This window comes from Pipistrellus hanaki, assembly GCF_964339955.1.
Source record: "Pipistrellus hanaki genome assembly, chromosome: 2".
Taxonomy (NCBI): Eukaryota; Metazoa; Chordata; class Mammalia; order Chiroptera; family Vespertilionidae; genus Pipistrellus; species Pipistrellus hanaki.
In genome coordinates, this window is record NC_140504.1 from 6,574,529 (window position 1) to 6,587,445 (window position 12,917).

At 42.9% G+C, this 12,917-nt stretch overlaps 1 protein-coding gene across 1 annotated transcript in view; it reads right to left on the reverse strand.

The window, feature by feature from the left end:
• The window catches only part of HSF2BP (heat shock transcription factor 2 binding protein), a gene marked incomplete at its 5' end in the record, with an annotated part of 66,995 nt that overhangs the window by 51,050 nt on the left and 3,028 nt on the right, over positions 1 to 12,917 (reverse strand). Inside the window, one exon of the mRNA XM_084873695.1 lies at positions 3,138 to 3,241. Coding sequence (XP_084729821.1) covers positions 3,138 to 3,241 — 104 coding nt within the window. The remainder of the gene's footprint in view (positions 1 to 3,137; positions 3,242 to 12,917) is intronic.

A 12,917-nucleotide genomic window follows, 5' to 3' on the forward strand; every position in this document is an offset into this window, starting at 1 on the left:
ATCTGACTCAATCACCACTAAGGAAACATCTCAACTGAGGTCAGGAACCCAGTTTTCCTTGTTCCAGTCAGCAGTCTAGGGCAGCTGGGTGCTGCTGCTTTATGAATTTGATTCCATTCTTTATCTGATCTCTTCTTTCATACTGGAATCAGTAACTTCCACCTTTCCCTAACGACTTTAACCCACACTGGAGTACTTACAAGCAATACTCTAACTTAGGATCTAGCCTCTGGATTCTTTTCTGGTTCCTCAACTCTAAGGTAAGCTTCCAGAGTCTGGCACATGATCGGTGTAGACCTGAACAGAGACTACAGAAAAAACAGCTGACAGTTCTCCACAGCAAGGAGACATGGTCATGTTACACAAACTTGTATCACACTCGGAGGACTACTAAACAGCAAACTTCACTGGAAACAGTTTAACCCAGTGGTCGGCAAACTGCAGCTCTGTTGACAAATGAGTTTGCCAACCACTGCGTAAAGTAGGGGTGTCGAACTCAATCAGAGAAGGGGCCAAAATCTAAAATCCAGCCTAAATCGCGGGCCGAATGGTTTACTGAACAGTCATAAACTGACAATGTCATAAACTGACAGCGGAGTGCAGTGATGACAGCGCGGTGTGGGCCACATTGCAAGGCCTGGCGGGCTGGATTTGGCCCGCGGGCCTTGTGTTTGACACATGTGGCGTAAGGCATTACCCTTACCCAGAAGTTTTGACTTCAGGTTAAAGACATTAGTACATTATTAAAATGGTTTTTAAGTGTTTTTCCCTAAGCAGTGGTCGACAAATTCATGAGTCAACTCATGCAAATTCATGAGTCAACAGTTGTAAATTCGTGGCTCTCGAGCCACAGTTTGCCGACCACTTGTTTAATCTAAAATGTAGTCCCACTTCTGCACTGGCCAATGTTTCTCAGTGGTTAGACCATCAGCGCGAATAAACACCGTAGAGTAATTGGGTTTGAATCTGGGTCAAGGGCACACACTGGGGTTGCAGATTCCATCCCCGGTCCTGGTTGGGGCATGTGCAGGGAGCATATGGGAGGCAACCAATCGATGTGTCCCTCATATTAATGTTTCTCTCTCTTTCTTCTCTCCTTCCCTTCCTCCCTTCCACTTTCTCTAAAAAAAAAAAAAAAAAAAAAAAAATCAATTGAAAAAAGGATTAACAAATAAATAAATAATAAAATAAAATATTTCCACTTTAACTAAGATCAATGTGAAGGCAACAACACGCTGGTGATGTGAAGCTGCTTTCCCAAAGCCTTTCATCCTCCATACTGGCATTAGCAGAATTGTTTATTTTTAAGCATTACAGCTAACATGCCAGCAAAAAATGCATTTTTCCTATGCTTTCAACTTTAAAAAAAAAAAAAAAAAAAAAAACAGGAAATCTAAGATTCTGTTCCAAAGTAAGCTTCAACAAGGACGTCTCAGCAATTTAAGGAGGAACTGAACCAATGAATTGCATTGTTAACATTGATCAAATTCCTTCTTGCCTATTGGTCAACTTCTTTCCAACCACGATACTTTAGGCTGAGACACTGCCATTTTAGTTTATCATAATCTAAGCAGAATACAGCAAACCTAAAATTTATTATATGATGTTGCACCTAAGTCAGTTTTGAGATTAAACCTTTTTCCCTAATTTTTTCTACTTGCTCAACCTATGAAAATTCCCCTCATTTTGGAAAATCTCTTTGCAGTCACATTCAGAATTCCTTCACATGAGAAGACAGTGTGAAACAAACTTTGTACATAGGGAGGGGAACTTTCCTGTAAGTTAGTAGTAGCTGCTGCCCCAGCTGTGCTGGGAGAAGCAAGTGAGATGCATGGACAACCGCTGACCACCTACCAGCATGCAGAAAATAATACACACTAACTAGTTATTACTACTACAATTATTGTTTTACTATTCAAAAATAAAAATACATTCAAGCCCAGCCAGCATGGCTCAGTGATTGAGCATCAACCTATGAACCAGGAGAAGTTATGATTAATTCCTGGTCAGGGCACATGCCCAAGTTGCAGGCCCAATCCCCAGTGTGGGACATGCAGGAGGCAGACAAGCAATAATTCTCTCTCTTCATTTATATTTCCATCTTTCTCTCCCTCTCCTCTCTGAAATCAATAAAAATACATGTTAAAAACACAATATTCAAGCTCCAAATTTTACCAGAAGGGGCAGAATAGTTCATTTTACAAAAGAAGGAATTTTTTCCATTCCAAAAGTAAAAATTAATGTGTAATTTTCAAGAAATATTATTAGTCTCCCCTAATCTTAATAATCTATAATAATAAAGCATAATATTCTAATTAGACCTGACAGCTGAATGACCTTCTGGATGTCATTCCGAACGTCCTTTCAGATGAAGCCATGGTGGTGGGGGCCAAGGCAGAGGCAGTTAGGGGCAATCAGGCAGGCAGGCAAACAGTTAGGGGCAATCAGGCAGGCAAGCAGAGTGGTTAGGGATGGTCAGGCAGGCATGCAGGTGAGCAGTGAGGGGCAATGAAGCAAGCAGGCAAAGGGATTAGGAGCGATCAGGCAGGCAGAGTGGTTAAGGGCAATCAGGCAGGCAGGCAGGCAGATGAGTGGTTAGGAGCTAGCAGTCCTGGATTGCAAGAGGAATGTCAAACTATGGGATTGGGCCTAAACCAGCAGTTGGACATCCCCCAAAGGGTCCCAGATTACAAGAGGGTGCAGGGACACCCCCCCACACCCTATGCATAAATTTTGTGCACCGGGTCTCTAGTATTAAATAAAGTTGGTTATTTTTAAATATCAATAAATGATCCCCTAAATTAATTACAAATATTTCTGATTTAATACATCAACTCTGATTATAAATTATGTGTATGATATTTTTATTCTATACTTTTATTATGAATGTTTATGTTTTGGAATGGCCTTTTAAACATAAAAATTAACAGTGACTATTAAAAAACACCAAGTAAATAATCTCCACAATAAATGGTTATAAAATCCAAATGTTCATCTATTTTCCAACCCATTCAAAATACATACATTTAAAAATATAATCTCCTGAGGCTTAAAGGCTAGAAAGACAAGTCACCAACACTACTGAATGGACACAGCCACAATGCTGGTGTTTAAGCAGCGGTCGATGAACATCATACCTTCTTCTCTTTCATGCTGTCGGCTTGCACAGTTTCCAGGCGTGCTTTAAAGTGCTCACAGTCCATTCTCAGTTGCTCTAATTCTTGCTCCTTCCTTTCTAGGTCTACAAGAAATAGACATAAATACCCAGTATTTCAAATCACTAATCTCTCTTAAGCATCCATTTTACCTGATCTCTTAGAAAAATCTATACTGATTTCTTAGGTAATATATGCATAGCTAGTTCTTGAATAATCAATATTCTAGAAGTCCTGCTTTCTTTTAAAATATATTTTATTGATTTTTTACAGAGAGGAAGAGAGAGGGATAGAGAGTTAGAAACATCAATAAGAGAGAATCATCAATCAGCTGCCTCTTGCACACCTCCTACTGGGGATGTGCCCGCAACCAAGGTACATGCCCTTGACCGGAATCGAACCTGGGACCCTTCAGTACGCAGGCCAACGCTCTATCCACTGAGCCAAACCGGTTTCAGCTAAAAGTCCTGCTTTTTATTTAATTTTTTAAAATATATTTTATTGATTTTTCTTTATAGAGAGGAAGGGAGAGAGAGAGTTAGAAACATCAATCAGCTGCCTCCTGCACACTCCCCACTGGAGATGTGCCCACAACCAAGGCACGTGCCCTTGACCCAGAATCAAATCTGGGACCCCTCAGTCCGCAGGCCGACACTCCATCCACTGAGCCAAATCGGTTTTTGTCCTGCTTTTTATGTTTGCCAGTTGTTAGCCCATAGTAAAAAGCACTTTTTTTTTTTTTTTAATTTTCTGTTTGTAAGACCTCACTTTACTGCCAAACTTGTACTCAGGATCTAAGAAAGTGTATATTTAAAGGACTGGAGGCAAGGCTGAGAAGCCCGACTGTCTCATGGCACAAACTTGTATCTGTTCCAGGAAAAGCAGAAGGCAGCTCAGTGGTAGACAGTGCCAGCCGGGGCTGATTCACAAAACTGGTCTCAACAACGGGCAGAGTGACTCAGGAAGACAGCTGCAGTGGTAGTCAATGGAGGAGTGAGAATACGGTGATAGGGACAAGAAAAGGCCACAGTGAAAGGTGGCGACTATGGAATACTTCGATGATTCAAATGGCCAACAAAAGCCCCAAAAGACATCCACGTTAATAAATTTGAAATCAAAAGTATTATCACTTTAAATAGAAAGTATTATGGGGCAGAAATACTGGCATTCAAAAATCAAAAAAATATGTAATTTAAAGATATTTTTATTGATTTCAGAGAGGAAGGGAGGAGAGAAAGATAGAAACATCAATGATGAGAGAGAATCATCGATTGGCTGCCTCCTGCACACCCACTATTGGGGATCAAGCCCACAATTCAGGCACGTGCCCTTAGCAGGAACCAAACCCAGGACATTTCAGTCCACAGGTCAATGCTCTATCCACTGAGCAAAACAGGCCAGGGCCATAACTTAAATTTTTAACTGCCTAGATTTCAAGGGCTGAGAAGTCATCAATTTTTATGCTGACATGTACCAAAATTGGGAAGGCACCTGTGCTCAGAGCTAATGGTGCCACTTCTCTGATTAAAGTAGCGATAGCTAAGGGCAGTGATGCTCAGACTTGAGAGGACTCCTTCAAACAGATGCTGATTCAATAGGATTGAATTGGGCCTGATACCCTGCATTTCCTACAAGTTACCAGATGAGGCTGGTGCTGCTGGTCTGGGAACAGACTTTGAGGACAACTGCTTTGGGACAAGAACCTGGTCTCTCATCACTAACTAAATGAAATCAACACAACCAATGACAACCGAGGGGAGCCAGCTGTAAGAATACTAAGGGTGGAAAAACAGAGGGTGGTGAAAGAGTCTCAGGAGCAGACCCCTGGAAAATGGAACATTATCCAACCAGAGAGGAGAAATGTGGCCTCAGACACTTCCTCCAATGAGAGCAGATGGAAGAGAAGGGGTGTGGCTTCTCGGGGAGAAGGCTGGGGAAGCCCAAACAAGCAGCTCAGGGGTCCTGCCAAGAATAATACGGGCATCCCAAAAGCTCTGGAGAGTCTACATTTCCGAGACCCTTTACCCTGGAAGGAAGATTAAAACCTAAAGTTAAATATTCAGACAGAGATTATGAAATTGGCGGGCAAAACTTCTTTTAAAACATGTTTCTTATAAACTAAGATGAAGTAACATGAGACTATTTCTTCTCACTTAAATCAGTTTCTTTTCTGCCCTTTTAGGATGTATGATAGTATGCCCTAATATGACTTTCACTGGGATTCTTTCTTTGTCCCATAATCTGACCACACTAGAAAACAACTATTAATCAAGTGCTATACTTGAAAAACTGCATGGTTGACTTTTGTAACAATGCTAAATAAAAACATATATGAGTATAGCCGAAGCCGGTTTGGCTCAGTGGTAGAGCATCGGTCTGCGGACTGAAAGGTCCCGGGTTCGATTCCGGTCAAGGGCATGTACCTTGGTTGCGGGCACATCCCCAGTAGGGGGTGTGCAAGAGGCAGCTGGTCGATGTTTCTCTCTCATCAACGTTTCTAGCTCTCTATCTCTCTCCCTTCCTCTCTGTAAAAAATCAATAAAATATATTTTTTTTAAAAAACATATATGAGTATATATTACTTATAATTATGTATGAAATACAAACTGGTCACAGGCAAGGAAACAAAACGAAAGGAAGATAAAATTGATAGCATTAATTTTCTGCATTAATCTTTAAATGTTTCTTCTATTATTAAACTGTATATTACTCAAACATGGTAATGAAAATAGGAAACTGCAACTCTAAGAGCCATATGTGTAAAAATCTGTAGAAATTAATTTAACCACCCAAAAGACTTTCATTATGGTAATTTCACAATCTCTCGCTCTGTATAGCTGTACACCATCTCACTGAAAGTTAACATGACTACGGATCAGGGTTAAATACATCCTATTCTACCATAGGCCACCCCAAGAACTCAGTCAGTATCAGGGATGCCACACCCCCCACTGCAGGCTCTCTGGGAGGAAGCAGTGCCTTTCCGCAGTCTGAGGCCACCGCCTTGTGGCCAGATGGCAGCACTGCTGCTGCCACGCCTCCTGGCAAGACTCCCACCGTGCCCTTTCTTTTTTATTTTATTTGCTTGACAAGAAATTTTTTCTCTCACAGTTCTAGAGGTTACAATTCTGAGATCAAGATGTCAATAGAGTTGGTTCCTACTGAGAGCTTCAAAGACCTCTATACTTGGTTCATCTGCTTTTGGCCTACTCACATCGTCTTCCCACTATACATATTCCTGTGCCAAAATCCTCCTTTTTATAAAAACATACTTCATATGTTGAATTAGAGTTGATCCTAACTATCTCACTTTAACTCTATTACCTCTGTAAAGACCTTGTCTCCAAATAAGGTCACATTCTGAGATATTGGAGGTTAGAACTCAACATAAGAATTTGGACCACCCTGCATTTTCAACTTGGCCCACAGCGTGCCTGCCATCTAAAACACCTCAAGGACACAGATGTTCGTGTTATTGTTTTTGTTTTTCTAATACATCCCAAATGGCTACAACAGTATATGGCACATAGTAGGCACTTTACAAATATTTGTCGCAAAAATAAAGTTCATTTCTTTATACATTCCTTCTGCTAATCCTTAAATACAAAACATGATGACTTTAATTGTATTTCTCATCCTTCTAAGAATATTTTTTAATCATAGACAGAAATAATATGAACAGTAAATGACATACTAATGGAGACATTATCTTAGCCTCAATATTAGAACAGGGAAGGGGCTGCTACTAAGCCTATACTGTATTTCAACAGTTAACCTTTAGCATTCAAAATGAAGGCGAAATCTCCATTTAACTGTTAATTGAATGAAAGATGGCCTAGACAGACTACAACAATATTTATATAGAAACAATCTAAATCACAGGCCATTTCAACACCGATATATCTTCTGAACTTTATAATCCTTTCTGTAGTTTTAATAACATAAGAATGACTATCTCTTAATGCTCAACTGATTCACAGGAAAGGAATAGATAACTATAAATGAAAATATTAATCAAAGAAATTTAAACTATACAAAAATGATCAATTTCTCCTACCCCCCTTTTTTTTTATCACCTGGCATAGTTATAAATTTACCAGTTGTTCATATTATGAAAATTTGTTTCCATCCAAATAACTACGGAGTCTCAAATCCAAAAATAAAGGCTTTTTAACAGCCATTAACTTTTATCTTCTTATCACATTCTCATAGAAAATGTTTAGAAAAGAATTTAGAATTAGCTACTGATGGATTCCATCTTTAGATGAGCTGAGATTTGGAGGGTGTTGTTTCCAGCACAAAGTATAGGATCCCCTGCTATTCAAAAGCAAAGCTATTTCTATGAAACCATCATAAGCCAAAATGGCATAAAGTGAACAAACAATTACCTGAGGACACATCTTGCAAATAGATGCACAAAATAAGTTGATATAAAGCCTAGAGGCTAATAGATACAGTTGAAAGTTCTGGCAGCTTGATGCTGAGATGCTAAGTGTGGTTCCCAGCAATGGGGGGAAAAAATGAGGGACATCAGTAATATTCTCAACAATATTTAAAAATTTTTAATAAAGAAATAACAAGATTCTCCCGTTTAAAATAAATTATCAACACCCACTGAGGCAGTACGAACTCCCTCACTGCTGAACGAATATGCCCAAGAAGGGTGAGAGAAAATGTGGGGTGAGCTAACTTTCATACCTCAGAACTGCAATTCACACTCAGGTCAGTCCTATTCCCAACCTCCCTACACCTTTTCCAAATTCATGGGGCATCAGTGTTTGAACCAGAATGGAAGTACTGGGCCAGGAACAGAGTGACACCAAGTGTTTAGCGATCTTTCCACCTGAGGAGTCCCCTTTATCTCAGGTACCCCTGAGCTGTGCATTGCGTCAAGCACTTTCCATAGAGAGTCCCACTTTAAGACTTACCACTTCCTGTGAGATAAGCCTCCCTGTCCTCGTTTCATAGACAGGGAAATACCAGGCACATCAGTTAGACGCATCTCTGTATTTCCATTGCTGAGCTCTGCCCTTACTTCCTTACCAAGACCAATCACATCTTCATCTCTCCCTCCAACTCTGTCCAGGTAGCCATAGTCCCAAACCTTCCTCAGTGAGCACACTCTCATTAATTCTCCATCCTCCATCCAATCCCTCAAGCCCATCCTACACTCAGATACAAAACTCTTTCCCCTGAAAACATAATTTTAATGGTTATTCTGATGTCATTTTCATGTGATTATTTCTAGTTACTTCTCGCCTCAAATTAAAAACAATAACTAAGGATTATTTTCTCTTCTCTAAGCTTCTCATACGTACTGACCTCTACTATACCTGACTCTACTATCCTCAATCCTTGCTCCTTATGTCAAGCAGGAAAAAAAAAAAAAATAGCTCATTAACCCACAATCAATCCTGCTTACTCCTTTTTGTATCTTTCACACATGCCATCATTCTAGTCCAAAAGCATTTCCGCTTTTCTAATAAATCATGCCTCTCATTCCATATAGATTCTCTGGCCGCACCCTCATCAGTGTTATTCCAAACTCCACAACCTACCCGCCCAGTTTCCCAAAGGGAGTGACTATGCTAGAGTCACTATTAAGTCCAGTATCTACTTGGTACTTATCAATGTAAGTCCTTTGGCTGACTTTTATAGCTGGAACCTGTCCCAGTCATCCAAGACCCAAACCTTCCTTCCAAAAGAAACTCACCCTCAAGTCAAGTGTACAGTTTCCCTCTACTCCCTCCCTGCCTGCATTCATTCCTACCATGTGCCCTTTGTCACTGTTTACAATAGGAGGCACACGACAACTCTAGAAACAACAGGACCTCTGATACCAGTCAAAGCCAAGGGCCCATGGCAGGGCCGAAGAATCTATGTACCAAGCAGCTCTTGTTGCCACCAAGGGATTCATTTTTACTCCGTGGGATCCATTCTCTGTACCATGGTTCACATGATTAGTCTAGGAAAACAGGCCCCTGGGAAGGCCCAAAATCCTTATTTTAAGAAGGGGGGGGGGGGAATATTTTTGTTTTCTTTCATATTACCTAAGTGGTAAGAATTTAAGAGCCCAAATTAGGAAAAAACAAAAACAAAAAACAAAAAACCTTAGATCATGCTTAGGCCAGAGAAGTAGATGTCTCCAAGGGTCAGCTGAAGTACAAGTTCACAGTAAAGCCTCCTACAACCACCCCAATCCATTCTCATCCCCCACCCCCGTTAATTCTCACCCAAGGATATTTTTTGCCATTGATTTTCAGAGAGTGGAAGGGAGACATTGGCTACCTCCTGCACAAACCCCAACCAGAGCCGGGATCAAACTTGCAACCCAGGTACATGCCCTTCACTGGGAAATGAACCCATTCCTGGGCCAATACTCTACCCACTGAGCAACACCAGCCAGGGCAATCTTTTCTTTCTCTTAACACCCAGTTTCCTGTAGTGCATATAGCTTCATGAGATACTGCTATAAATTAAGAGGGTGGGCAGGGCAGTTTCTCAGGCCCAAGCAGTCAGCTAAGCACAGAAAATATAAACAGGGGCTCTGTACTCCCACCAATTTATACCTTAAGATGGGAATAAAGCCATTTTGTCTGAAGTACAGAATATTCCGACAACGTCTAAAAAGTGATGCATCCTAAGTAAGCAGTCCGATAAGGAAGTGAGACTGTGTCTGAGGCTGAGTAAAGCAATCCAGCCTTTCCAGCTATGGCAGTTTGGTTCAAGTTTTTGGCTGGGAGTGGATTTTGATGGGTTCTCTGCTTAGTTTTTGGTCTTTATCCTAAGAGCAAAGAGAAGCCATTGAAAACTTAAGCAGGGGAATGAAACAATAAGACAATTGTTAAAAATGCTCAATATCACTAATCATCAGAGAGATGCAAATTAAATCCATAATGAGGTATCATCTCACACCTCCCAGAATGGCTACCATCAATAAATCAATGAACAATTGCTGATGAGGATGTGGAGAAAAGGGAACCCTACTACCCTGCTGGTGGAAATGCAGACTGGTGCAGCCACTGTGGAAAATAGTAGAGTTTCCTCAAAAAACTAAAAATGGAACTGCTTTTTGATCCCACTTCTGGGAATATATTCTAAGAATACCAAAATATCAATCAGAAAGAATATATGTACCCCTATGTTCACAGCAGCGCAATTTACAATAACTATGATCTGGAAACAGTCCAAGTGCCCATCAGTAGATGAGTGGATAAAAAAACTGTGGTATCCATATATATATAAAAAGCCAGGGGCCCTCACAACCAAAACAGGCTGCGTAGGGCAACCAGGCTAGCAGGGGGGTTAGTGAGGGATGACCAAACGACTGAACAGCAGGCTGCATGGTGACCAGCCTAACGAGGGGGGGGAGGGGGGGAGTGAGGGACGACCAAACGACTGAACAGCAGGCTGCATGGGGTGACCAGACTGGCAGGGGGCGCAGTTTAGGGGCGACCAGGCTGGCAGAGGGGGGCAGCTGGGAGCAGTTGGGGATGACCAGGCTGGTAGAAAGAACAGTGAGGGGCAACCAGGCTGGCAGTTGAGAGCAGTTAGGGGTGACCTGGCCGGCAGCTGGAGGCAGTTGGGGGTGACCTGACCAGTCGCTGGGGGCAGCTGTAAGAGGTGACCAGGCCAGCGGGGGGAGGAGGGGGGAACAGTGAGGGGAAACCAGGCCGGCAGTGGGGGCAGTGAGGCCAGCAGGCAGTCGGTTAAGGTTGATCAGGCTCGCAAAGGGGGCAATTAGGAGCAATCAGGCAGGCAGGCAGGTGAGCGGTTAGGAGCCAGCAGTCCAGGATTGTGAGAGGGATGTCCTACTGCTGGTTTAGGCCCAATCCCTAAAACAGAGCCTAAACCAGCAGTTGGACATCCCTCAAGAGGCCCCAGATTGGAGATGGTGCAGGCTGGGTTGAGGGGACCCTCCCCCATGCACAAATTTCATGCACTGGGCCTCTAGGCCTATATGATAAAAGCCTAATATGCAAATTGACCAAACAGCAGAATGACCAGTTGTTATGACATGCGCTGACCACTAGGGGGCAGGTGCTCAATGCAGGATGCCCCTGGTGGTCATTGTGCTCCCACAGAGAGAGTGCTGTCCAGCCAGAAGCCAAGCTCATGGCTAGTGAGTATAGCAGCGGTTGCGGGAACCTCCCCCGCCTCTACAGCAGTGCTAAGGAGCAGCAAGCAGGCAGGCAGTAATGAGTAAGGGGTCCTGGACCGTGAGAGGGATGTCCAACTGCCGGCTTAGGCTGTTCCCCAGGGAGCAGGCCTAAGCCGACAGTCTGACATCCCCCAAAGGGTCCCAGACAGTGTGAGGGCACAGGCCGGGCTAAGGGACCCACGGCTCCAATGCACAAATTTCATGTACCAGGCCTCTAGTCCTATATAATAAAAGCCCAGCAACTGAAGAGCAGAACAACCAGAACAATTGGTCGACCAGTCACTATGACACACACTGACCACCAGGGGGCAGACGCTCAGTGCAGGAGCTGCCCCCGGTTGGTCAGTGCACTCCCACAGTGGGGTTCCTGCTGCAAACCCCAAGCTGACAGGCAAGAATCCAGGCTACCATTATCATTGCCTCCTTGCCCCAGGCTCCTCCTCCTTGCTCCTTGCTGCTTCACCCAGATGCCCATAGGCTGCGCAGTGCAGACACTGGGCTCACAGAGCTGACCCTGGAGGCTGCTGCAGGACTGAAGCATACTCTGCCGCCTCTCAGTGCTATCGTCCCCGATTGGGTCCCCTGGAGAGGCGAATGCTGGAACAAGGAGTAGCCACTCAGAGAGCGGGTTCATAGCCATTCGGCTGAACGATGCTCCCACAGCGGGCGACCCCTGCAAACCACTCCCCACACCAGTGCACAAATCCCATGCACCAAGCCTCTAGTATTTATATAATGGACTATTATGCATCTATAAAAAAAGGATCTCTTACCCTTTGAGACAGCATGAATGGACCTGGAGATTATCACACTAAGCAAAATAAGCCATTCAGAGAAAGACAAATATCACATGATCTCACTTATGTGTGGGATCTAATGAACAAAATAGGTCCAGAGACATGGAACTAACAAATCTGCGGGAAGGGGAAAGGAGGAGGCAGGAAGAGATAAAACAAAGAACTTATATGCATATCTGCACAGCCCATGGACACAAACAATAAATAATAAAGTGAAGGCCTGGAGTGGGGCAGGAGCCAAGTGGAGGAAAGTAAAGAGGTTGGGGGAAAGAGGGACATCTGTAATATTCTCAACAATAAAAATAAATTTTAAAAAATATATCCTCAGGTGAGGATTTAAAAAAAAGAATAAATGTTAAAAATTACATGGACTTCCCTGGCCAGGTGACTCAGTTGGTTAGAGTTTCACCCTGAAGATTCAAAGATTTTAAGTTCAATCCCAGCCATGGTGTTTATGGGAGGCAACTGATTGATGTTTCTCTCTCTTTCTCTCCCTTTCCTCTCTCTAAACATATCCTCTGGTACTTTTTTGTTGTTGTTGCTATTAATCCTCATCTGAGGATATTTTTTCCACTGATTTTTAGAGAGTGAAAGGTAGGGAGGAGATAAGCAGGGGAGGAAGGGACGGACTTACAGCAATGTGAGACACCCCAGTTGGTTGCTTCCTGCATAATCCCCGACAAGGCTGCGGGTCAAACCAGGCACATACCTTAGACTGGGAATCAAACCCAAGACCCTTTGGTGCACAGGCTGATACTCTAACCATTGAGCACACCAGCCAGGGCTGGAGTGAGGATTTTTTTT